Source organism: Meles meles, chromosome 10, assembly GCF_922984935.1.
Source record: "Meles meles chromosome 10, mMelMel3.1 paternal haplotype, whole genome shotgun sequence".
In the NCBI taxonomy this organism is placed as follows: Eukaryota; Metazoa; Chordata; class Mammalia; order Carnivora; family Mustelidae; genus Meles; species Meles meles.
The window spans coordinates 28186123-28211585 of NC_060075.1; the positions used below are offsets into that span (position 1 = coordinate 28186123).

The following is a 25463-nucleotide window of genomic DNA, read 5'->3' on the forward strand; positions in this document are numbered from 1 at the left end:
AAGTAGCCATAAATAGCTAATAGGAGTTGAAAGTTGTCTCTGGGGAACACAACTTAGGGGATGTGAGAGGTAGACCAGAGGACCGCCATTTTCCTAAAGCCCTATAGTACCAAATGACTTGCCAAAATATCCACATATATTAATTAGATAAAATTTAATTGAAAAAATGTGGGAAGACGATTCAAATTTCCTAAAGCATGTCAGTAATGTTAAAATAAGAATAATTGAGAACTCCTCCCTGTCAAAGCTACCTAGATCTTCCAAACCATGAAAAAGTATGGAAGATTAAACTTCAACTTTAGAAACTGAGTTCTTTCTTAGAGCAAGTGATACAACTTATACATTTAAATTGTGTCTGCTTAAAATGAATTGTTAATGAATAATATTGCAATTTTTTTTTTTAGGAGTCAGGACTATCTAAGTGGATCGGAAATAAATTATCTCCTCTAGGCTCCTTACCAGTATGGCTAATCATTCTGATATCTTCTTTGCTCGTCACATCTTTAACAGAGGTAGCCAGCAATCCAGCTACGATTACCCTTCTTCTTCCTATATTATCTCCATTGGTGAGTATCTCATTCATCTGCTTTTATAGTCATCCAAAGAGTAGTGTTCTCTCCTTTGCTGGTTTTCATATTGTGGTATAGAATCAATTTTTGGCATGAATGATCTTCCTATAAGTAACATATAGAGTGGTCTTTATTTGCATTAATACATTTTTAGGAGACCTAACTCAGGAAAATTCTTTTCTTCCACATTCAAACAGCACGATCTTAAGAGAACCACTTCCTTTCTCTCTGCCCAGATTTTTTCATTCGCACACAGTGGGAGGGTCAGCCTGGATCCTTTCCAACTGTAAGACTTTGGGAGTCCATGTTTCCTGGCAACTTCAGTATTTAGATCTCTAACACTGACACTTCCCCCTCCAGATTATTCCTCAATTTCTGAGAAGTGGTTCATATAAATGATTTGCAAGTGAATGAAGAGCTAGGCTTACATTTCAGGCTTTAAACTTAAATATCTTAGATACAGTTTTCTACAGCCCGGGGAATAATTTTAAAAGATAAGTGAAAAGTGGATTTGCAAGGAGAGAGAGGAAAAGACAATCTTCCTTTTTTCTCCCCACCTTCTAGCAATTACAAGAAATAGCTGAGGTAAAATGTTTTTCTTACTGGGACACCTGAGTGTGGTGAGAGGATAGCACTTTAAATTAAGAAGGATTGCCCTTCTGGAATTGTTCCTCTACAGCTAAAGGGGCGTATGTTGGCATTCTTGAGCTGCTGCTTCATGTTAGAGAAGAAATGTAGACAGTTTATATGGGTAAAATATCATTTTGGTCTTTCTGTTTTTCACTTCTCAACATAGCACAGTTAGAAAATAATGTGATAAATTAAGAATAGTAGTAATTCTTCTTCTGTGATGATCCCTAAGCCAATTTTAGATTACATATGGCACAGAGGCAGAAAAGTTAATGGAATAATGAGAAGCTTTGGAGCCAGAAGGATCCACGACCCTTCATAAGTTCTCCTGCTTGCCAGCTTTGTGTTTGGACAAGTTACTTTTCTGGGCCTCGGTTTCTTCGTCTGTTATTTGGGGCTATAGTAGCCATCTTATGGGTCATTGGGAAGATTCAGTTATTTTACATAAATGCACACACACACAGAGCACTAGCACTAGATAAATAATAAATTGTTTCTGTTTTTATTTAGTTCCTGGAATAAATGATACTTTATTTTCTAAATGAACTGAGCTGTACTACTTAAATGGACACCAATAACCATATAAAAAAATAAGAGGAAGAGACATTTCTGAAAAATACTCCTCAAGTCATAACTGCATTTGTGTATATAATATTATGTTTAGATTTTAACCTGCTTCTGGGAAAGCTTATCATAATGATTTTGTTCATTTTGATACTTGGTGCCTACCTCAAAATTTTACTTAGACTCCTTTTTATCTTTTCCAACAGGCTGAAGCCATTCAAGTGAACCCTCTTTATATTTTGTTACCTTCTACTCTGTGTACTTCATTTGCATTCCTCCTTCCAGTAGCAAATCCGCCCAATGCTATTGTTTTTTCCTATGGCCATCTAAAAGTCATTGATATGGTGAGTGAGCTGAAAGATAGCAATCAGTTCCAATAGACATTTTTATGTGTCATGTCTTGGGTTATCTATCCTTTTACACACTAATCAGCTGCCAGGAAAAGCCTGGCTTGAGTTCTGCTACTAAAGGTGAGTACATGATTGGTACAGAATTGTTTTTAAGAATGATAACCAGAAGCAAACTTGCCATTTGAATTTGCAGTCACAAATATAGAGATACTGAATGCATCAGTAAAATCAAAAGAGCATAGAATATGTTTAGCACAATGGCTTGAAACTTACATGTCGAGATCAGGATCCAGCTTGACATAGGCAAAAGGAAGAAATAGGGTTAATGAAATCCGGTAATCATGCACTTTGGTTTTCTGTCACAAATATTTTGCAACCAATACTTGCTTCAAACAATACACTGGACTCAGTACCTGCCAATGAAAGGTCATCTTTCTTGTTTTGATTCTAATAGTGGCACCTGACATAAAAGAACAAGCAAGTAATAATGGAACATTTAAGTGATAAAACTTAGGCATTTCTGCCAATACAAAAGTAGTGGTAGTCAAGGACTAGCTTGAGAATATTCTAGCCTCCCACCAATCTTGATTACCAACTTCCAAACCAAACAAGAATATAATGAAAGTAAATTCTGTGAGCTTCCATGCAGATGCAGTTCCAAGTAAGTCCCAGTTCTCTCCTTCCACACACAGTGCTGTCCCTACCCCCCTGCAATGTAAAAACTCTGGAAAGGTCTCTATGCAGAAGTCACATGATATCCTTTTGAAAAAGAAATTGTGTATAAGATAATATAACCAGTGTCCAGTGTGTGTGAATTTAAAAAAATAGAGCCAGGATTCTGGAATAAATGAGCGGCTTACATGGATAGTAAAGGGGGCCTCTGTAATAATCATTGTGAGGTATCCCCTTTTGCCTTGGGACTCCATGTTTTAATACAGAGAATGCAGAGAAATTCCAGCTTTCTCTGTAAAGAGATAATAAATATTTGACACTCTGGGCCATATGCTCTCTGTCACAATGACTCAGTTCTGCCATTGTATCATGAATACAGCCAACAACAATATGGAATCACCATGGGTATGGTAGCATAAAACTTAACTTACCAAAACAGGTCATGAGCAGTAGTTTGCTGTATTAATGGATAGAAAGCAAATTTGAAATTTTTAGTGGATGCCAGGATGATGATATAAGAACCAGAAAAATGAGAACTCAAAGGAAGATGAATAGAAGTGGCATTTTATTAAATCTCAGTAAGAGAATGCTGAAGGCTAAACTAATAATAGTATTGAGTGAATATGAAGGATCCAGTTATCATATAGTGACCTGAACCTTATCCACTGAAATACAAGACCTCAAAACTCATATTCTGATTTAACATGAAATGACAAATTTTTTTTTAAAGATTTTATTTATTTATTTGACAGACAGAGATCACAAGTAGGCAGAGAGTCAGGCAGAGAGAGAGAGGAGGAGGAAGCAGGCTCCCTGCTGAGCAGAGAGCCCGATGCAGGGCTCGATCCCAGGACCCTGGGATCATGACCTGAGCCGAAGGCAGAGGCTTTAACCCACTGAGCCACCCAGGCGTCCCGAAATGACAAATTTTTTTTTTTTTTAAGATTTTATTTATTTATTTGACAGACAGAGATCACAAGTAGGTGGAGAGGCAGGCAGAGAGAGGAAGGGAAGCAGGCTCCTTGCTGAGCAGAGAGCCCGATGTGGGGCTCGATCCCAGGACCCTGGGATCATGACCTGAGCCGAAGGCAGTGGCTTAATCCACTGAGCCACCCAGGCGCCCCCCGAAATGACAAATTTTTAAAGGGATTTTTTTTTCTTTTTTTTTTTGTACCATAATGACTCCATTATATTCCTAAGAGGAACCTCCTAGAATCTCCAACTAAATGTCATTTAGTCGGGGACAGAGTCTCTTTTGACATGAATGGAAGAACTCATTGTTTCATGAAATGACAATTTATACTAATCATTTATGATGCATATAAATCTGACATATACTTTCTGCTATAGTATTCCGATTCTCCTATAGGTTTTCTATTCAGAAAACTGACATTTATGCTCTTTCCTGTTCAAGGTTAAAGCTGGACTCGGCGTTAATATTGTGGGTGTTGCTGTGGTGATGCTGGGCATGTCCACCTGGATTGGGGCTATGTTTGACCTCTCTACTTACCCTTCTTGGGCTCCTCCAATCAGTAATGAGACTATGCCATGACAAGCATGAAACCTATGACTGACTGTCCTACGGTGAGTTTTGAGAATTCACTGCAGACTTGGCATTGGAAAATTGATGACACATCTAAATTAGTCCTTATACTGCTGTGGTTCCAGGAAACACCCAAAACCTGATGTCATAACCCAGAGTTCACAGTCTCTTTGAGGTGCAACCAAAGAGCATCTACATGCCTTTACCAAGAAGCCCACAGCTGAGATTTTGCTCATGGACCATATGCATCCTGCTTCAACATAAGAGTAATCTATCACATGACCTTCAGAGAGATTAGGTGATTTGCTTCATTTTACAGTTTGGGTTTGGTGTAGCATTTCAAACATCAATTTATTATTTTAGAAACTTCCTATAGAAATAGGAAATAAAATATACCGATTAATTAGGTACTTGGATAAATCATTTCTGTAGTGTTGTTGATGGGAATTTGTTGAAAAACCAAAAACTGTGGCCAGCTGGTGGTGCAGAAAAAAGGTTTAATCTGATTGAAATACGCATTCTCTTATTTTAAAAAATACCAGATTATTCTTGATGTATGCATATAGTATGAAAATTGAAATTGAATTAATAGTTTCAAAATTATAGTTGAATCCACTAAACAACAGAAAACTCATGGATAAGGATTAATTTCTACTTGGCCCTATGTTAGATAAATATAATTCACATCTTTAATATCTCAATGCACTAAGAAATGCATTTTGTAGAGCTGTGAATAATGCTTGCTATGATTTGCACTGTTAACACAGTATGGTTATAAAAAAAAGCTAAACACTATACAACTATTAACACATTTATGTATACGTATAACAGTGTTGCTTAAGTATTTATCTTACTTCAGAAATATATAAAGTCAGGGGCATCCGAGTGACTCATTCAGTTAAGCATCTGACTCAATTTCAACTCACGTCATGTTCTCAGAGATGTGAGATCGAGCCCCATGGCAGGCTCCATGCTGGGCCTGGAGCTTCCTTAAGATTCTCTCCCTCCCTCTCCCTTTACTGCTGTCCCCTCCCTCAAAAAATAAAAAATAAATAAATTTTAAAAAATTAAAAAATAGAAATACATAGTGTCATATGTAAAAAGAGATTCAGAAATTTAAATGAATTATCACTATGTATAGAGACAAGAAAAGTCACGTAACTCCATTATTACCAACCTTGAGGTGAAATAGCAGATAGAAAATAAGAATAAAAATTTACAAAAGAAAAAGTAAATTATTCATGGGCAAACAAAAAGGAAAAGGAAAGAGATCTGAACATTCAAACAAAGTGGGAGGAGAATAGTCTCCTAATACTCAGGATGCGAAGAGGAATGAGGTCTATTGACGTTCCAAAATCAGACTTATAGGGAGAAAAACGACAATCAAAAACAAAATATTGCGTGCGCAGTCAGGAAAAGAGGGAGAAGTTAAAACATAACAATTCTCACACTAAAAATAAAAAGGAAGACAGAACAAGAAAATACCTTTGGTATTTTTAAACTTTGCAGAAATAATCAGGCCTGGTTTGGGTTTTTTTTGCAAAGGATAGTATTTATAAAGTTGTTCTTAAAAATAAAATATAGTAAAAAGTCTTTTAAAAAGGAAGACATTTCTTTAAAAAACTATATGATAGATTGTCCATTATTTGTTTATTAATTAGTGCAAAATTTATCATTTTTTAAAAAGTTGTCCATTTAAACCTTAAAATATAGTGCTTCTTTATGTATATCTTCTAAGTTCCCTCTGTTCACTTGTTTCTTTCCTTATCATATGTTGCACATTTACTTATGATCAATAGTATTACTTTTTGGCTTCTTTCCATCCAGTTTATCACTGCTGAATTATATTATGTGATGATTACATTTTAATTATGAAAAATGAAATGACTTTTCAAATTAGAATGAGTAAGTTCTGCTCTCAAGAAAATAATATAAGCATTTCAACTTAAATCATTTTAATGAATTACTTCCAACAGCTGTCAGCTGAGTACAGGGAAAATAATACTTAGTCAAAATTTGTTTAAGTGAGCCGTATCATTCTTTTGCTACATCTTTCTGTTTAGTTGCTGTATCAAAAATGACTTAAGTCATCCATTTCACATTTGCCCTATTTACATCAAAGTTCTCAAACTATTTTACTTTGAAAGTTGTATGCCGTCTTTGAAAGTTTCCAAAAGGGAATCTGAACAGATGATCAAACAAATCTCTGTCCTCCCACTCTATGGTAGATAGTGTTTTTGTTATTATCCTGATCCTTACTTAAAGGTTAACTAGAAATCTTTGTCACTTTAAATCCCAGTATCTTACTTTGGATTGGATCTTTCTAGATAATAGTAGCAATTTCACTAAGTGCCTATTAACTGTCTGTTCATACAAGTGCTCAGAAGACTCCACTGGCATATGTGTATCCTTCACTCCCCTCAACTGCCTCTGAACATGTCAGCATCTCTAGAATTCAGACTTCCTTCTTTTCAAATGTCTGCATTCTTTCCACCTTACTTGGTATCCAAGGCTTTGTTCTTCTTTTCAGCCTGGGAGGTAGGGAAGTACACTTTTAGCCAATGGCACTAATTAACCCTATTAACTAACCCTATGACATAACCTTACTAATTAACCCTATTAAAATCCTATTTTAAATTAATAAAACAATATCCCGATGCCTTAACTGTTTCTTCACATGTGTACTACATGGTATTATATTTTAAAGATTTATTATTAGATGTATTATTCTATCTCTGCCATGGCTAAATATATTGGTAAGGACCTTTGTGATCCTTTTGTTCAAAGTTTTATTGATTTAGTTAATGAATGACTATCTTTGCTTGAATGTGGATTTTAGCAAATTAAAATTTTTTTTTTTTTTACTTTTAGGAGGGGGAGGATTGTACTAATAATGAAAAAATAAACCCAAACAAACTGGATCAGTTTTAGTACTCTGACATTATCTGAAAAGGAAAAGTTAAAATTATTACTATAGGACACCATTAGCCATGTTACTCAGCAATGAAGCAATTTAATCAAAGTAAAATTTACTAGGCAAGTTTTGGAATGCAGATATCAAAACCACAGGACCCCATTGTAGAAGTGAAGACCAGAATAGCCCAAGGGTAAATGGTAAAACAGCATATAACTAAAGCAGAAATTAAAGGGTTTTTTCAAATATGGGATCTTCATTTGCCTAGGAAAAAAAAGATACAGTGTTTAAAAAAGAAATAAAGGGGATTTTCTTACTTATAGTATGGTTGTATAGATATTAGAGGCAGTTTGGGGGGGAGTAAATCTTAAAGCCAAATAATAAAAAATATTGTATGACATAACATTCCTGTGTCAGCAAGAAAATACTGTAAGTCCTCAAAAGAAAAAGATGATGGAGCACCAGCAAGAATCCAGACACTTAAACAAGGATTAGCAGTGACAACTTTCAATAGGCACACAGGGAACAAGGGATGGAAGACAAAACCAGGACCCAAGCAAGCTGTGGGTTGAGTGGAAAACTACATAGTGTGAGGATCTCAAAGAACTATTCTCTGAGAAAATGTGAACCAGGAGAAAAAAGTCCCATCCTACAAAGGGAAACATCAAGAGGACCTTAATGTTTTGGTCTATGCCCTGGGTAGAAGGGTAAAATCTCCCTTGAGAATTCATAACTACTCGGGTTATGGGCCTAAAGTCTGAATACCGGTGTATGTGGGGGGAGAAAAACCTTAATCTCAAACTTTAAAACAATCCTAGGTTGGTAATGTGCCTAAGTACCTGGCAAAAGAAGGAACACCTTCTTCAACCTGGGCTCAAATTACTAAAGTTAAATCTCCGTGAGAAATTGTAATCAAAATTTGTGAAGTCTACCAAGATATAAAATATACTGTTCAAGAGCCATATAAACAAAAGAGACAATCCAAAGTACAGACAACAGATATTCTAACTGTCAAATACAGAATATAAAATGAGGAAGTGTGTTTGAAAATATAAAAGAAGGTATTAGAAATATAATAATAGTGGTAGGCAAAATTCTAAAAATGTCTCCCTAAGATTTCTGTCTCCTGATTATTCAGTCAAACACTAATCTAGGTACTGCTAGGAGGGGATTTTGCAGATATAATTAAGACTATTAGTCAGCTAGTCTTAAAATATGCAGATTATGCTGGATTATCCAGGTGGTCCTAATCCTATGACCTTGTGAGCCTTTAAAAACCAAAAGAGAAAGGTAGAAGAGTCAAGTGGGTAAGATGAGGCAATGGGAAATCAGAGAGTTTTAAATCATGAGAAGGACTGGACTCATTATTGGTGGTTTTGAAGATGAAAGGAGTTTTAAGCCAGGGAATGCAGAAAATCTCTAGAAGCTAAGAATGACCCTGACTGAAACCCAACAAGAAAACAGAGGCCTCAGTCCTGCAGGTACATGGACCTGATGTCTGCCAACCACAGGGGAAGCCTAGAAGTAGATTCTCCTTAAGACCCTCCGATAAGGAACACAGTCTGGCAGACGCCTTGATCTTAGTCCTGTGAGACTTGTTTTGGACAGGTCTGTTCATCTACAGAATTTTAAAATAATAGTGACTGCTGTTTTAAGCACTAAATTTTTATGTTTTGACAACAATAGAAATCAAATATAATAAGGAATGAGAGACTATGAAAAGTGACCAGATAGATCTGAAAAAGTATCAAATAGAAATTTTAGGAGCTCCTGGGTGGCTCAGTGGGTGAAAGCCTCTGCCTTTGGCTCAGGCCATGATCCCAGGGTCCTGGGATCGAGCCCCGCATTAGGCTCTCTGCTCAGCGGGGAGCCTGCTTCTTCCTCTCTCTCTCTCTGCCTGCCTCTCTACTTGTGATCTCTGTCTGTCAAATAAATAAATAAAATATTTTTAAAAAATAAATTTTAGATATGAAAAGCATAATATTCTAATTTTGCTCTCAGGTCCCCATTTTTCTTGGCAGTACAACACTTAATCTAATTAAATCCAAGTCAAATTCTCCATTTCAGTGTTTTAACTGATTTCAGAGTTTAACTTAGTCAACTTATTTTTTGTTTTTTAGAGCCTCTCTCTTGTTTCCTTCAGCATAGGGTTTTATCTAAGTTTTATAGACCGTACATATGAAACTCTAACTGGGCAGCTAAGATGCATCTAGTCTCTGCGTTTAGACTGGCTTCCACTGAGAGGTACAGTCCTCTGAAGTGTACAATTCCCATTGGTTTCATCATTCACTTCTGATTTGAAGATCTCACACGACTCACATCATCCCTGAAATCAACATCTCTTCATCACAACCACAAGTCCTATGGATCCACCACTGCAATAGCTTACAGGACTTTGGATGCTCTCTGCTTCTCTCTGGGGTCCAAGCAGTCTTAGGAGGAAGGTGTGTCTAAGCCCCAGCTGTGCTTAGATCCTCCTTGCCGTTAACCCGACTCTTCTGCAGGACTCCATGTTAAGTGCAAAGGAGAGAGAGCCTGAAGCTCACATCTTATACCCAGAAGAGTCAGTATATTAATTAGTTCATGGCACAAATAATGAATGTAACCTATAACCACAGAACAGAGCACATCAGCCTAGCTCAAATAGAGACCAAAACCATTGTTTGTCTAAAGCGGTGTTCATGATCATAGGATCTGGAGAGTGACTGGCAGGATTGAATTCCTGTTCTGCCACTCACCCATCTCATCCTCAGATATGTTAGTGAACCTCTGTATGCTACACTTTCCTCATCTGAAAATGGGCCTCTGGAGGCAGCAAGATATTTTCATAGAGTTATAAAGATTAAAGGAGTTAATACACAGAGAACACTTAGAGCAGTAACTGGCCATAGTGCAAGCTCAGTATTAGGTTGCATTCTTAATGTATCATTTGTATTCCTTATGATGTCACCCAGAAGTAATTGCACTCATACAATCACAGCCTTGGTCAAACTCCTTCTTCAGAAGACTCTTGGCCAGGCTCTCATTGAAACTTAGATTTAAGATAGAAAAGTTACTCCTAGCTTATAATACCTAAGTGGAGATTTCCAGAGAATCTTTTAATTTTTGCCCAATTGGCCCTTGGTTGAGAGAGAACACTGGAGGTAAAACAGTGAAAAAAGTATGTATGTAGCTTTTCAAATCAATCTCCATTTATACAATTCAGCACACAAAGAAAATGCAGGAAAATTAGGCACTGAATACTACAAACCAAGTTCAATAACTCTTTGAAATAATGTGGCATGTTGGTATTGAATGAGCCTCTCAGTCCATTAAATGACTCTCATCATTAGTTTTCACTTCAGGGATTTTCAAATAGTTCAAACCCCACAACCCCACCCCCGAGTTGGCAGTGCTCCCTGGAGCCTTGTATAGAGGGTTGTTGATGAATCCTGACAGCTGTAGTTCTGCACACCTGCTGAGCTGAGCGTAGCCTCTGACCTCCCCGCAGCAGCACATCTACGGCTGGGCCACTGAGTCAGACGCTATGCCTTTGTGGATATCATTCTGTAAAAAGAATGCAGTGAAGATTACCAAAATACCAGAAATGTCACGTAGCTTCCTCCTTCATTCCAAGAAAATTTATGTGCTTTTGCATCCATGTGTAATAGCCAGCATTGCCATTATTTTTCCTTATTTATTCTAATTGCTTCATTCTGTCCTTTTTTATTTAGCATACCTTTCTTTCTTGACGCATTGTCTTTCTTTTTTTTTTAAGGCAAATGTGTTTGGACTTCTCAGAAAGTCAGATACTATGTTTGTTATAATCTCAAGAATAGTGGTCTCTTACAGTGCTTCTACACAAAGAAATTACAAATATACATCTACTCCAAGTTCTATTATGGCCTATAAATAAATTTTCAAATAAAGCATGAAAATGACGTACCTTATATATTGTGTAATAACTTTCAAACTTCAAGTCATCTTGATAGAGAGTGGGGGAAATTTTTGGTGGAAAAGCTTGGGGAAGAAGAGATGTTTTTGAATAAAGAAAGTTTGATTTATCTTAAAATGACTGCCATGAAATTGGCTTTTGGTTTGAAGAAAGACTTTAATTCCTCAAACAATTCTGTATCTGTTAGATGTTGGCCTTCCAGACCAGTTTCCTTCCTTCCTTAACACTTCTTGATGGAGTTTAGGGACTTTCATCACCTTAGACCATTAAAATAAACTGTGTATCAGAAGAAAAATTTTTTGAGACTAGAACAGGAACCCAGTGAACTCTAGTCATGACAGATAAATCAACTTAGGAAGAATTGACATCTTAAAAATTTTGAGTCTCCTGATCTATGAACACATTGTATCTCTCTATTTATTTAGGTATTCTTTAATTTCCCTGAGTGATGTTATAGAGTTTTCAATGTACAGTCTTATTCATCTTTAAACACATTTATCCCTAAGTGTATCATATTTTTGATATTACTGTATTTCATTTTTTTAAGCTATTGTACGTGGTCTTGTTTTTTTACCTTCATTTCTGATTAGTAGTTGCCAGGATTTAGAAATGCCATATATTTTTATAAATTGATTCACTAAGCTAATTTATTATTTCTACTTGGGTTTTTAAAACAGATTTCATAAAATTGTGTATATAATGATATCTTCTGTGAATAAACTCAGTGATATTTCATCCTTTCCAACCTGGATACTTTTATTTCACATTTTACTTTAAGGTATCCTTGTCTTTTTTTCTGGGGAGCCTGGGCGGTACAGTCAGTTAAGTGTCTGACTCTTGGTTTAGGCTCGGGTTGTGATCTCAGGGTTGTGGGATCAAGCTTCATGTTGGGCTCCACAACATGTGTGGAGTCTGCTTGGGTTTCTCTCTCCCTGTTCCTCTGCCCCTTTCCACTGCAACCTCTCTCTCTCTCAAATAAATAAATAAATCTTTTAAATAAGGATGTCCTTGCCTTTTTTCTTCTCTTAGTAGCAAAGCATTTTTTTTCTCCCATCAGTTATGAATGTTGACTGTAGAATTTTCAGAGCCTCTTTATCAGATTGAGGAAACATCTATTGCTAGTTTACTAAGAGTTTTTGTTTGTTTTTAAATCAGGAATGGATATTAGGATTTGCCACATGCTTTTGCTACGTCTTTGGAGTTGATCTTATGATTTTCTTTTTTAGTCTGTTAATGTGCTAAATTAAATTGAATTAAACAAACTGAACATGATACTTTGTATTTTTTATATATTGTTAGGTTTTACTCATGAATATTTTGTTAAGAATTTTTGCACCCGTGTTCAGAAGGGACATTTTATAGTTTTCTTACTTTGTTGTTGTTGTTGTTGTGTTAGGGTAATGTTTGCTTCAGAGAATGTGTTAGGAAGCATTTTCTTCCTTCAAGTGTCTGCAAGTGTTGTAGAACTTAAATCCTTTTAAACTTACTGAGATTTGTTTATGAAAGAAAATTGTTTATCTTGATAAATATTCTGCCTTAAAAAGGATGTATATTCTGCCGTTGTTGGGCAGAGTCTTCTAAAGTGTCAATTGGGTCAACTTGGTTGCTACTTTTTTCATATTCCATATTCTTATTGATTTTTTTTCCTACTTGTTCCATCAGTTATATATTGAGAGAGGAATGTTGAAATATTTGCCAATAATTGTGGATTTGTCAATTCTTCATGCATTTTTATCAGGTTTTGCTTTATGTTTTTCAAAACTCTATTTTTTGTTGTTGTTGGTGGTGGTGGTGTGCCAATGTTTAAAATTGCTGGGCGCCTGGGTGGCTCAGTGGGTTAAGCCTCTGCCTTCAGCTCAGGTCATGATCTCAGGGTCCTGGGATTGAGTCCTGCATTAGGCTCTCTGCTCAGCAGGGAGCCTGCTTCTCCCCCCATTTCTCTCTGCCTGCCTCTCTGCATACTTGTGATCTCTCTCTATCAAGTAAATAAAATCTTAAAAAAAATTAAAATGTAAAATTGCCATGCACTCTATGCCTTTATCACTATATAATGCTCTTTTTATCAATGTTGATATTCTTTACTCTGAAATATATTGATACTAATGTAAGTGTTACAACTTTTAAAATTAGTTTTAGCATAGATTATCTTTCTCCAGACTTTTTTTTTTTAAGATTTTATTTATGTATTTGACAGAGAGAGATCACAAGCAGGCAGAGAGGCAGGCAGAGAGAGAGGAGGAAGCAGGCTCCCTGCCGAGCAGAGAGCCTGATGTGGGACTAGATCCCAGGACCCCGAGATCATGACCCGAGCCGAAGGCAGCGGCTTAATCCACTGAGCCACCCAGGCACCCTCCAGACTTTTTTTTTTTTTTAATGTTCAATTAGCCAACGTACAGTACATCATTAGTGGTCGATGTAGCGTTCAACAATTCATTAGTTACATACAACACCCAGTGCTCATCATCACATGTGTCCTCCTTAATACCCATAATCTGGTTAACCCATCTCCCAAACCCCTCCCTTCTGTAACCCTCAGTTTGGTCACTAGATTCCAGAGTCTCTTGTGGTTTATCTCCCTCTCTGGCTTCTTCCCATTCAGTTTTCCCTCCCTTCCCCTGTGGTCCTCCACACTATTCCTTATGTTCCACTTCTGAGTGAAACCATACAATAATTGTCTTTCTCTGCTTGATTTAGCATAATTCCCTCCAGTTCCATCCATATTGATCCAAATGGTGGGTATTCATCCTTTCTGATGACTGAGTAATATTCCATTGTATATATGAAACACATCTTCTTTAATCTACTTGTATGTTTATATTTAAAGTGAGTTTCTTGTAGGAAATATAATTAAATCTTGTTTTCTTATGTTTTAACCAAATATGACAGATTCTGTCTTTTAATTTAGGTGCTCTGACCATTTATATTTAATGTGATTACTAGTATAATTTAAATCTACCATTTTGCTATTTTTTCTATATTATTTGTTCTGTGCTTTATTTTCCTCTTATACTGCCCCCCTTTGTATTAATTGACTGCTTTTTATTATTTAATTTTATTTCATTTCTTGACTTATTTACTATGATTTTTATAGTTACTTAAATTTTATACTTACCTTTAACTTATCAAAATTTACTTTAAGTAATATGTTATCACTTCATGTATAATATTCTTAGAAGAATTTATACCTATACCCCCCTTACCACTTTGTGCACTGTTTCATACATTTTATTTCTATATGTATCATAAACTCAAAAATGCATTGCTACTATTTTTTTGTCTAAGCAGTCGTATAGGGGCACGTGGGTGGCTCAGTTGGTTAAGTGTCTGCCTTTGGCTCAGGTCGTGATCCCAGGGACCTGGGATCGAGCCTCATGTCAGGATCTCTGCTCAGCAGGGAGCCTGCTTCTCCCTCTCTCTCTGCCTGCCTCTCATCCTGCATGTGCTGTCTCTCAATCTGCTAAATAAATAAAATCTTTAAAAAAAAATAAAAAGTAGTCGAATATCTTTTGAAAATATCAAAAATTGTTTTATATTTCCCCACATTCTTCATTCCGTTTATATAGTCTTATTATTTCAGTTTCTACCAGATACAATTTTTATTCTTTTAGCTTTAGTTTAAGTCTGAAAAAATATCTATTCGTTTCATTTTTGAAGGATATTTTCATTTGGAATAGAATTCTAGATTGACAATACTTCCCTCTCAGGAATTTAAAGATGTACCACAGTCTTCCAGTTTATATTCTTTTTGATGAGAAGTGTACTTTAATTCATAACTCTGTACTCCTATATGTAATGTGTATTTTTTTCTCTTCTGGCCGCTTTTAAGGTGTTTCTTTGTTACTGATTTTATGTGATCTAATTGTGAGGTACCTTGATATAATTTTCTTTGTTTCTAATGTTCAGGGTTCAATAGGCTTCCAAGTATTTAAAAAGCTTTTTTAAAATCAAATTTAGAAAACCTTCATCCGCAATTCCTTAGAATATTCTCTCTACCCTTTTTTTTCAAGGACTATAATTACAAACATATTTGATCACTTGAAATTATCCCAAAATACACTGAATCTCTGTTTTTGCTTTTTGTTTTTTCTGTCATGTTCTCTGTAGCCTTTTGGGCAGTTTCTATTGCTACCTCTTTCAGTTCACCAATTATTTCCTGTTAATTCAATCAAGTATGATTTCCATTGCAAATATTGTAATTTTCAAGTCTAAAAATTTGATATAGGTCTTTTATATTTTTCCTGTCATTACTGAGCATACTCATTTTCTCTACTTCTTGACATATATAATTTTAATAACTTTTGATGTTCTTGTCTAGTAATTCTATCATATATGTCATTTCTGCTTCTATGCCTATTGCTTGATTTTTCTCTATTTTATTTATTTTTTTAAAGATTTTATTTATTTATTTGACAGAGAGAGATCACAAGTAGGCAGAGAGGCAGGCAGAGAGAGTGAGAGGGAAGCAGGCTCCCTTCAGAGCAGAGAGCCCGACATGGGACTCGATCCCAGGACCCCTGAGATCATGACCTGAGCCGAAGACAGCGGCTTAAACCACTGAGCCACCCAGGCGCCCGATTTTTCTCTATTTTAAAGTCAGATTTTCCTGCTTTTTCTACCTGGTAATTTTTTTTCAAATGAAAAAAAGACATTGCTTGTTTTACTTTGTTTAATATCAGACATATTTTTATTCCTATCTACTTGAGTGTTATTCTGGGGCACAGTTGCATTATTTAAAAAAAGTTTGATCCTTTTGATGTTTGTTCTTAAGATTTTTGGGGTGAGACCAGAAAACACTTTAGTCTACAGCTGCATTTGCCTCACTACTAACGCAATACCCTTTTGAGTATTGCACTTGATGTCCCATTAATTTTAAGGTTTTCCATTCTAGCTGGTGGAAACATGAATTATTCCCAGCTCTGTGTTAGTTTCTGGAATTGTCCCAGCTAATAATTTCGATTAGTTCTTTCTTCACCCGAGGTTGTTTCCTAAGAGACTTGTGTTGATCAGTAGTCAGCAGAATAGTAGACAGGAGTCCTGGAGATCTCTCTGCACATGTCTGTGCATGTTTCTCCTTTCTGATACTCTGCCTGAACACTGTAGCCACCAGTCCTCTGCTGACTCCCAGCTCCATCTGTTCAGCACGTGATCACCAGCATCTGCCTGGATTCCCCCTTTCTTGAACTGCTGCCTGGAATCTCTCCCCTTGTTGTAAGTTGGAATAATGATAGGACGCAACTATTTCCTCTCCTTCAGAGATCACTGTCCTATGTTGCGTGATGTCAAATGTCTGAAAACTGCTGTTTCGTATAGTTTTTCCTCTTTTAGTTGTTTCAGCAGAGGTAAATCTTGTTCCTCATGCTGCATTTTGCCAAAAGTGGAAGTATCTAAAAGAGTCAGATTTAATTATAATTCTGCCCCCCCCCAGTAATGTTGGAATCAGAACAAGTTGAGTTAACTGGATGGCTCTGAAGTCTCCAATTTTAATCACTGGTGTATAATGCAGCTCTTAGATAAGAGAGTAAATACTGGATTAGGAGCCTCTATGGTGGTATTGGGGAGTAGAGGGTGACTTCATGAATACAAATTTGAATTTGTTGAGGTTGAGATTTATTTACTACTTATTTATTACTACATGAAGAAATAACTAATGTGCACTTAAAGTGAAATGGAGGAAAATGGTCAGACCCGCATTCTGGTTTAAAATTTAAGATGAAGTGAGTCTAGAGCCTAGAAAAAATGTGTAACAACCCCCTTTTTGCTTTTTATTCAACTTCAATACTATGATAGCTATCTAATATTAATGTCCTAAATTGTTTGCTATAGTTTTAATTGTTATTTTAATTCCAAACTGAAGATGTTTTAGCCATACTTGAAAGGATGCTAGGACAAATATAACTCATTTTGTTATTGTTGTTTATATGTAAAAATAATTAAGGGATAAGCAGTTTAAAATCTTGGGGAAGTTGCTCAGAGAACAATTCAGCCCCAAGGTAAATTCAATCTGAGACAGTTCTCTGACAGAGGTTGTAATCTGACAAGAATATTTTATCTTCACAGCCACAGGGCTTTTTGGGTAGATCATCTTAAAAATGTTAAGTGAATAATAAATAATGACAGGTAATTCCTCAGGGTCTGGGAATTCATTTTTGACTACAGTCCTTGATATTGTTCTCCATTTATGTTCTCCATAAACTTTTATTTATTTATTTTTTTTTTTAAAGATTTTATTTATTTGTCAGAGAGAGAGAGAGTACACACAAGCAGGCAGAGAGAGAGGAGGAAGCAGGCTCCCTGCCGAGCAAGGAGCCAGATGCGGGACTCGATCCCAGGACCCCAGGATCATGACCTGAGCCGAAGGCAGCGGCTCAACCAACCGAGCCACCCAGGCGTCCCTCTCCATAAACTTTTAGTCTCCATCTCAGCTGGGAAAGTAATTGCTTTCGGTGAGAGCTGGAGGTCGACTGAGAGCAAGCATTCCTCTCCTCAGAGAATCTCCTCAGAGAACCTCCTCCATACAGAACCTATTCATGGGCCCTCTTTAGAATTTGAACAGGGCCAGAACCCATCACCAGAACTGGAATTTGAATTCTTTTATTGTATCTGTAGTCAGGACTGTATGTGGATTTAGTGTGCTAGATATTTTATACTTTGAGTTAAAAGCAGTTTTATAGTTAATATATTATTGAAAGCTACTGTTACTTGTATTTACTCCCTCCCCCTTTTTTTTGGTAAAGCCAGAACTCTGAAGGTTATAAAGAACCTTAGTCTTCCCATGGAGACAGAAGTCCCACTGACCACTATGCACATTCCATCTCCTGTCTCTATCTTCTTTATCTTCATATGTTCATTTGACTAAAGAATGTAAACAAAGAAACACAACTATATACAATTCCCTAAAGCACATTTTGAACATTTCTAGTGGCTTGCTTTTTTAAAATCTATCATTAGCCAAGTACTTTACAAAATAGAAAACAAGCCTCCAAGAAAGAGCATTTTTAACTGGTAATCCTTGACGGGTTTTCCTGGGAAAACCTATATGGAAAGCAGAGACAATAACCCAACACGCAAGTACTAGTGGCTATAATAGTACTATTGTATCTGATGCAATCTCCTCTCAATCCCAGTTGTAAAGTGGCTCAGTATATCCAGTGAGAATATTCAAAGAAATGTAAAATAGACTTTATATTTAGATTTTTGAGCGTGACAACAGAGCCAGACTAGATAGCTTACCCAACTTCAAGACTTACTATTTGAATATAGTAATCAAGACTATGTGGTATTGGGAAAGACATGGATATATATAATTGGCACAGAATAAAAACCCATAAGTAGTTCCACATAAATATGCTTATTTTTATTTTATTTTATTTTTTTTAAGATTTTATTTATTTATTTGACAGATAGAGATCACAAGCAGGCAGAGAGGCAGGCAGAGAGAGAGAGAGGAGGAAGCAGGCTGTCTGCAGAGCAGAGAGCCCGATGCGGGGCTCGATCCCAGAACCCTGGGATCATGACCCGAGCCGAAGGCAGAGACTTTAACCCACTGAGCCACCCAGGAGCCCCTAAATATGCTTATTTTAAAAAAATTTTTAAAAGATTTTGTTTATTTATTTGACAGAGAGAGAAAGAGTGAGAGAACGAACACAAGCAAGGGGAGTGTGAGAGGGCTTCCCACTGAGCAGGGAGCCCAATGCAGGGCTCCATCCCAGGACCCTGGGATCATGACCTGAACCGAAGGCAGATGCATAATGGCTGAGCCACCCAAGCACCCAAATGTGATTTTTGACGAAGGTAAAAAAGCAATTTAATGGAAGAAAGACAGCCTTTCCAGCAAATGGTGCTGGAGAAGTGAACATCCAAAAACAAAAACAAAAAACGAAACAAACAAAATTTTGACCTAAGCTTCATACTTTGTATGAAAATTAGCTCAAGATTGATCATGAACTTAAATGCACAAATGTAAAATTCTAAATGTAAAGTGCATAAAATTCTAAAACATTTAGGAAAAAACATGGAAGATAATCTTCATGAATCTAGGACTTAGCAAAGAGTTCTTAGACTTTTTTTAAAAAAATTGTTTTATTTATTTATTTTTTGAGAGAGGGAGCACAAACAGGAGAGAGGGCAGAGGCAAAGGGAGAAGAAACGGACTCCCTGTTGAGCTGGGAGCCTGATGCAGGACTTGATCCAAGGACCTTGGGATCATGACCTCAGATGAAGGCAGATGCCCCAAAGAGTTCTTGGGCTTAACACCAAAACTATAATCCATGAAAGCAAAAGTTAATAAATGGACATCAAAATTTAAAATTTATATTTGTTCAACAAATATCCCATTAAGAGAATGAAGAAACAAACCATGAAATGAGAGAAGATATTTGAAAACCACAAAGAATAATACTGATGATGGGTGAAGAACACTTAAAACTTAGTAAACAAACAATCCAATTAGAAAGTAGGCAAACGATACGAAGATAACTGTATGTTCGCAGAAGAGAACATACAGATGTTAAATAAGCACATGAAAAGATGTTCAATATCATTATCCATTAGGTGATACAAATTTAAAACACAGTGAGATATTCCTATACCCATGTCAGAATGGCTAAAATAAAGAATAATGACAGCACCAAATGCTGGTAAGGATGTGGAGAAACTCAATCAGACAGTGTGTGGGAAACAAGTAGTACAGCCAGTCTGGAAAACAAATTAACAACTTCTTACCAAAAGATTGCACACCAAAATGCCATATGACCCAGCAACCGCAATCCTGAACATTTACTTCAGAGAAATGAAAATGTATGTTCTTACAAAAATCTACATACAAATGACCAGTCAAAGTCAAAACTTGGAAACAACCTAGCTGTCCCTCAAAGTGTGAATGGTCAAGCAAACTGTGACACATCCATACCACAAAACATCATTCAGCATTAAAAAAGAACAAACTTGGGATACCTGGGTGGGTCAGTCCTAAAGCTTCTGTCTTGGGCTCAGGTCATGATCCCAGGGTCCTGGGATCCAGCGCTGCAGAGCAGAGAGCCTGTTTCTGCTTGTGTTCCCTCTTTTGCTGTCTCTCTCTCTCTCTCTGTCAAATAAATAAATAAATAAATAAATCTATCTTAAAAAAAAAACAACAATTTTGCTTTGCTGTGTTAGGTCCCTATAAGGTCCAGTGAAATTCCTAACATGTCTTTGGCCACAGAAGTTGGCAGGCTGTGCCTTGAGCCCCTCTGCAGTGTCCATGATGTTGCACTTACTGAAGTGGTAAGAGTTTTGTGGGAGTAGCTGTAAATATTTATTACTGACATCGTTCAGAGCCCTACTCAAACAGTAATTTGCGATGAACAATAAATATGGAGATGGAGGTTGGGATGGAAGGTGCTGCTGACAGATTGGCCGTTAGAAGTGCAGACATCACTTCTCAGCTGCACCTGAACTTGGGTGAACTGAAGAGAGGAATGCAACGCTGCACATTCGGGAGCAGTATGGAGCCTCATTTTCCTCCCCTCGTTTTTATTCTTCACAATCCATCTGTTTTTCATTCTTACTGTCTGAGTGACTGATAGAGTACCTTTTTACAAAGCACTCAGAATGTCTGTGTGAATTGCAATATGCATCACACCATTTCAAAGATTTGTCACATTGTTCCTTCTTAGTAGAGTCTGATTAAGTGCCTCCTAAGAAGCAAAGCAACAATATCTGAACTATCAAAGCAATCATCAGCGTATCTTCTAACTTCCCCATAAAAAATGTCAGCTTGCGAATTAGACTTTCCAAAATTTTCTTACTGACATTTTCTAATCCCCTTTTTAAAAAATTCCCTTGGGAAAAAAATATGACAAATGCTGATTTAATGGTGCCCTCTGTCTCCCAAGTTTTGTTCTTAATGCCTATCAGCGTATATACAAACATTCTAGGAAGAGTTGGAAAATCAGCTCCACCCCCGCACCTCTGCCACTCCTATTTAGAGGGAGAGTCACATTAGAATTAGTTGGGAGCTGATTCAGCCTGTGGTACAGAGCATTATTTTAAAGCAAGACCTTGTGAGGGGTTCTAGGAATTCTCTGTGAAAATGTATCATTGTCATAAATATTTGTCACTCTTAGGAGAAAAAAATCAGTTTTTTTCTGGAAGACAGCATTTAACCCACATTTTCATGTTTTGGATAAATGTGGGTGCTCAAAGATCTTTTTTTAATATGAAAAGCTCATTGATAGGTTGATTTTAAAGAAGGTATGACCAAGTTCTTTTGAATGAGTGAGTGGCATATGAAAGCCTGAGGTGGGGAGATAAAAGAATATAATAGAAACGTGTTTATACGATATTATTTAAATAAGATCGAGGGGTATCTGGGTGGCTCAGTAGGTTAAGTATTCAACTCTTGATTTTGGCTCAACTCATGATCTCAGGGAGTCTGCTTGAAGATACTCTCCCTTTGCCCCTCCCCCTGCTCACTAACATTTTACTCTACTTGTTTTATTGCATGTCTGTCCATCTCCCCATCCCTCTGCCCAACTAGATTTTTGGTTAGTAAATATATTTAATTCTGCTTTGATGTTATAAATCAATTCAGATTTTTAAAATTTTGTTATGAATGACTTCCACCTTAGTTTTCAGTATTATTGGAATAAAATTTTCAATATGACCCTATTATTTTGTCTACTATATTTCTAACTGTCTCCAGCTCTCCATTATTTTTTTTATAAATTGATCACGAACTATTTCACAGAACATCTCAATAAACTACAACAAATCAATCATAGACAATGCTTCATGATGACAATGTAATATAATTAGTAAATAACAAAAAGATAGTTTAAAATAACGCCATATGTTTACAAGTTTTAAAAGCATTTCTAATAATTGGTAATACAATGTGAACCATATGTTGTGTGTGTTACATATGTTCTAGATATTACTTGCCAATAACATCTCTATGTTGTCAGCATTTATTGCTACCAACTGATTTGTGGTTATATTCAATTTGCATTTTCTTTTGTACAACATTTTTTCAGATCCTGTTTTATGTGCTTTAATAAGAGTCTACCGTCTTATTTTTATAGGTCCCATGGTGATTTTATATTTCTGATGTTATCATCAGGACAAATACTTTTTCCCTGAGCTACTTTTCCTGTGGAAGTCCATATGATGTTTAACTGATTCACTATAATCAGTACATGCTTCCCTTCACCTGTTTCAAAATGGCTACAAGATGTCATCTCATCCATTCTTGCGAGGAGATGGCACGTGTCACTGATTTTTCTTACTCAGATTTTTGTTCCTATCCAGATCACTCTATCTTTTCCTGACTCAGAAAAGCTGTTGCTTGAAGAACATTTGCTAGACACAACGAATGACAATTGTGCACTTGCTGCTCCTGGTCCTGGTATCTCCAGGTTTCCCCCAAATATTTCCCCATGATGTTCAGCGCTGGTCACATGAGAACTTCTGGACTAGACCACCGCACTTACCCTGTCTTCACTCAGCTAGTCACGAGACACTTACTAGACTTGAAGCTGTCTTGGGGCCCAGCATTATTAAAAAGAGTAGCTCACACATTTTACGGAGCAGGCACGGGTCTGGGGGATTTCCATGTGCTTACTCACATATTTTGGATGCAGAGATTTTATTCAGAGTAGTCATAAAAACATTTTTAACCTTCCTACGGTGAGATATATTTGACGTTTGCCTCACCGGTTTGTTAAAGGTGGAAAATTAATTTAATTCAGATTCAGTGGCAGCAGGATTAGTGAGAAACAAGTTTTCAGCATTTTCCTCTTGCCCTTACGGTTAAGATTAAGTTAAGATTGTCACAACAGATTAGATTAGCATAATTTCAGTTATTATTTGCATTGCCTATGGAAAAATATGCAAAGGCAGGCAAACATAATTTATTATTTGGGCTTTAATACACTTAATATCACACCAGTGACTGTAGAAGATTACAAATGATCCTTTGCAGGATTTTTTATTATTATTTTTTTCCTTCTTCATTCGTTTGGTGTTACTTGCTAAAGCTACACTCACTGCTTTTGCATCTTTTTTTTTTTTAAAGATTTTATTTATTCATTTGACAGAGAGAGAGATCACAAGCAGACAGAGAGGCAGAGCAGAGAGAGAGGGGAAGCAGGCCCCCTGCTGAGCAGAGAGCCCGATGCGGGACTCGATCCCAGGATCCCTGGATCATGACCTGAGCTGAAGGCAGAGGCTTAACCCACTGAGCCACCCAGGCGCATCTTTATCAAATGGTTTTTGTTTGTGCTCGAATGGATAACGGAAGTACATCTACAGTCCCCAGGCCCTCTATGGAGGGAGGATCTGACCCTGAGTTTTCCTGGGAGCTGAGCCACTTCCTAATGTTGCTGCCTGCGTGTGTGCGGTTCCTTTCTTAGCTGTGTGATGTATCTGTGGGTTGCAGGGCCCAGATTCAGAGTTTTCATTCCCTCTTGAGTCAAATTCTTAGTCTTCTCTATTCTAGGCAAAAACTCCTCCTTTCTAATCACTATGGAGGTGAGTGTCCGCCCTGAGCCCAGCTCTGCCCCACTTCCCATTCCTTAAGGCACAGGGAAGAGGATGGGGCATTTCTGCCAAACTTACTGGGGGAAGGAAGTAAAACAAACAAAGAAAACATGCAGCCCTTCCATGTGCGTTGACATCTCTTATTCTGGGAGATTCTGATTTCTGTTACACATTCACTCAATGGGGAGAACTAATTTACTAGTTGGTCTTTGAAGGTCTTTCCTTCTCCCTGCAGTACAGATCAGGGTTTCTCAACAACATCATAATCCAGGTAAGTCTTTTATGTGTGGAGCTGTCCTGTGCTTGCAGGATGTGTAGCAGCTTTCCTAACCTCTATCCTCTAGATGCCAGGAGCAGACGTCCTCCATTTGTGACAACCGTCCTTACCTCTGGACTGTGTCAAATATGCCCTGGGGGGCAGAATTACTCCAGTTAAGGACCACTAATATATATTACATTTAACTGTAATTATAGATACCATTAATCTAATTGACAGAAGATAAATAATTACAGAAAACAAGGGTGGCTACTGTAACAAAATACCTTTTAAAATTTTACATTTAAAAAAGCAAGTACAATATATTTATTAAATTGATCAGATTGACAAAAATGTTTAATAATGCAGTAGATGGGAATAATGTTAAAACGATGAAGAGCCTTGCATTATAGCACACCAAGACTTAACAGCTAGCTGTCAGGCATTTAGATGATAGTGACGGAAATGCACTTCTCATGCTTTCCTTCAGCAATATTGGAATGATTACTCTGCTCTAGAAATTGTGCAGAGGACTGGGGTTACAGAAATGAAAATGAAACAAAACAGTCCTTGTCTTCAAACACTGTTTGACAAATATCATTTTTCTGAAGATAGAATCTTAATAAATTCAGGGAATCTAGACAGTATGAAGTTGAATGAAATTTAATTCTAAATTTTGTCATTTTCTCAGTATTTGCCAAACTACTTTTGCCGGTGTCAATAAAATAATAGTTTGCTAATTTTTATCAGCGAAAGAAAGATTGTTGTGAATTGTCAAAAACTATTTAATGAATCTTTTAAAAAATTTTCTACTGTTACTCAAATTACATCAACTAAAACATTGCCATAATAATTTTAGGGATCTGTTTTCATGATGAGGTAAATAAGACTTAAAATTGACTTCTCATTTGTTTATCTTCATACATCCTTCTTCAGTATATATATTTCCCTTAACAGTATATATTCAAAATATGACATGGTAGCATATTTCATTAGTTTATAATGAATGTAGAAAATACCTTTTTAAGAATAGTCCATGAAGCATTTGCCTTTCCGCTACCGATATATACTGAGATTGTTGGCAATGATTCATTATTATAATTGGGTGATTGGGCATTAAGGAGGGCACATGATGTGATGAGCATTGGGTGTTATATGCAACTGATAAATTATTGAACACTACATCTTAAACTAATGATGTACTGCCTGTTGGCTAATTGAATTTAAATAAAAAATTAAAAAAATAAAATCATCACCTCAGCTTTCAAAAAAAGGCAGTTTAAACAAAACAAAACAAATTGATACTGCAATGAAAAACCCCTTGCCCCCTTGTGCACTTCTTTTTTCTTTTTTCTTTTTTTAAGATTTAATTAATTTACTTGACACAGAGAGACACAGTGAGGGAGGGAAAACAAGCAGGGGGAGTGAGAGAGGGAGAAATAGGCTCCCCACCCAGCAGGGAACGCGATGCAGGGCTCAATTCCAGGACCCTGGGACCAGGACCTGAACCCAAGG

General features: G+C 36.7%; 1 protein-coding gene across 6 annotated transcripts in view; it reads left to right on the forward strand.

The window, feature by feature from the left end:
• The window catches only part of SLC13A1 (solute carrier family 13 member 1), a 122471-nt gene that overhangs the window by 87646 nt on the left and 9362 nt on the right, over positions 1 to 25463 (forward strand). For 2 of the 6 annotated variants that reach the window (XR_006820512.1, XR_006820513.1), the window contains exons 13-16: positions 405 to 566; positions 1970 to 2107; positions 4200 to 4369; positions 4454 to 4626. Coding sequence is in view for 3 of the 6 variants with exons in the window: in XM_046020768.1 (XP_045876724.1) it covers positions 405 to 566; positions 1970 to 2107; positions 4200 to 4337 (438 nt within the window). In the remaining 3 variants the exon portion in view is untranslated. Of the gene's footprint in view, positions 1 to 404; positions 567 to 1969; positions 2108 to 4199; positions 4370 to 4453; positions 7648 to 25463 lie in introns of those variants that run through there. The other 4 variants (XM_046020768.1, XM_046020770.1, XR_006820514.1 and 1 more) reach the window with 2 other exon arrangements.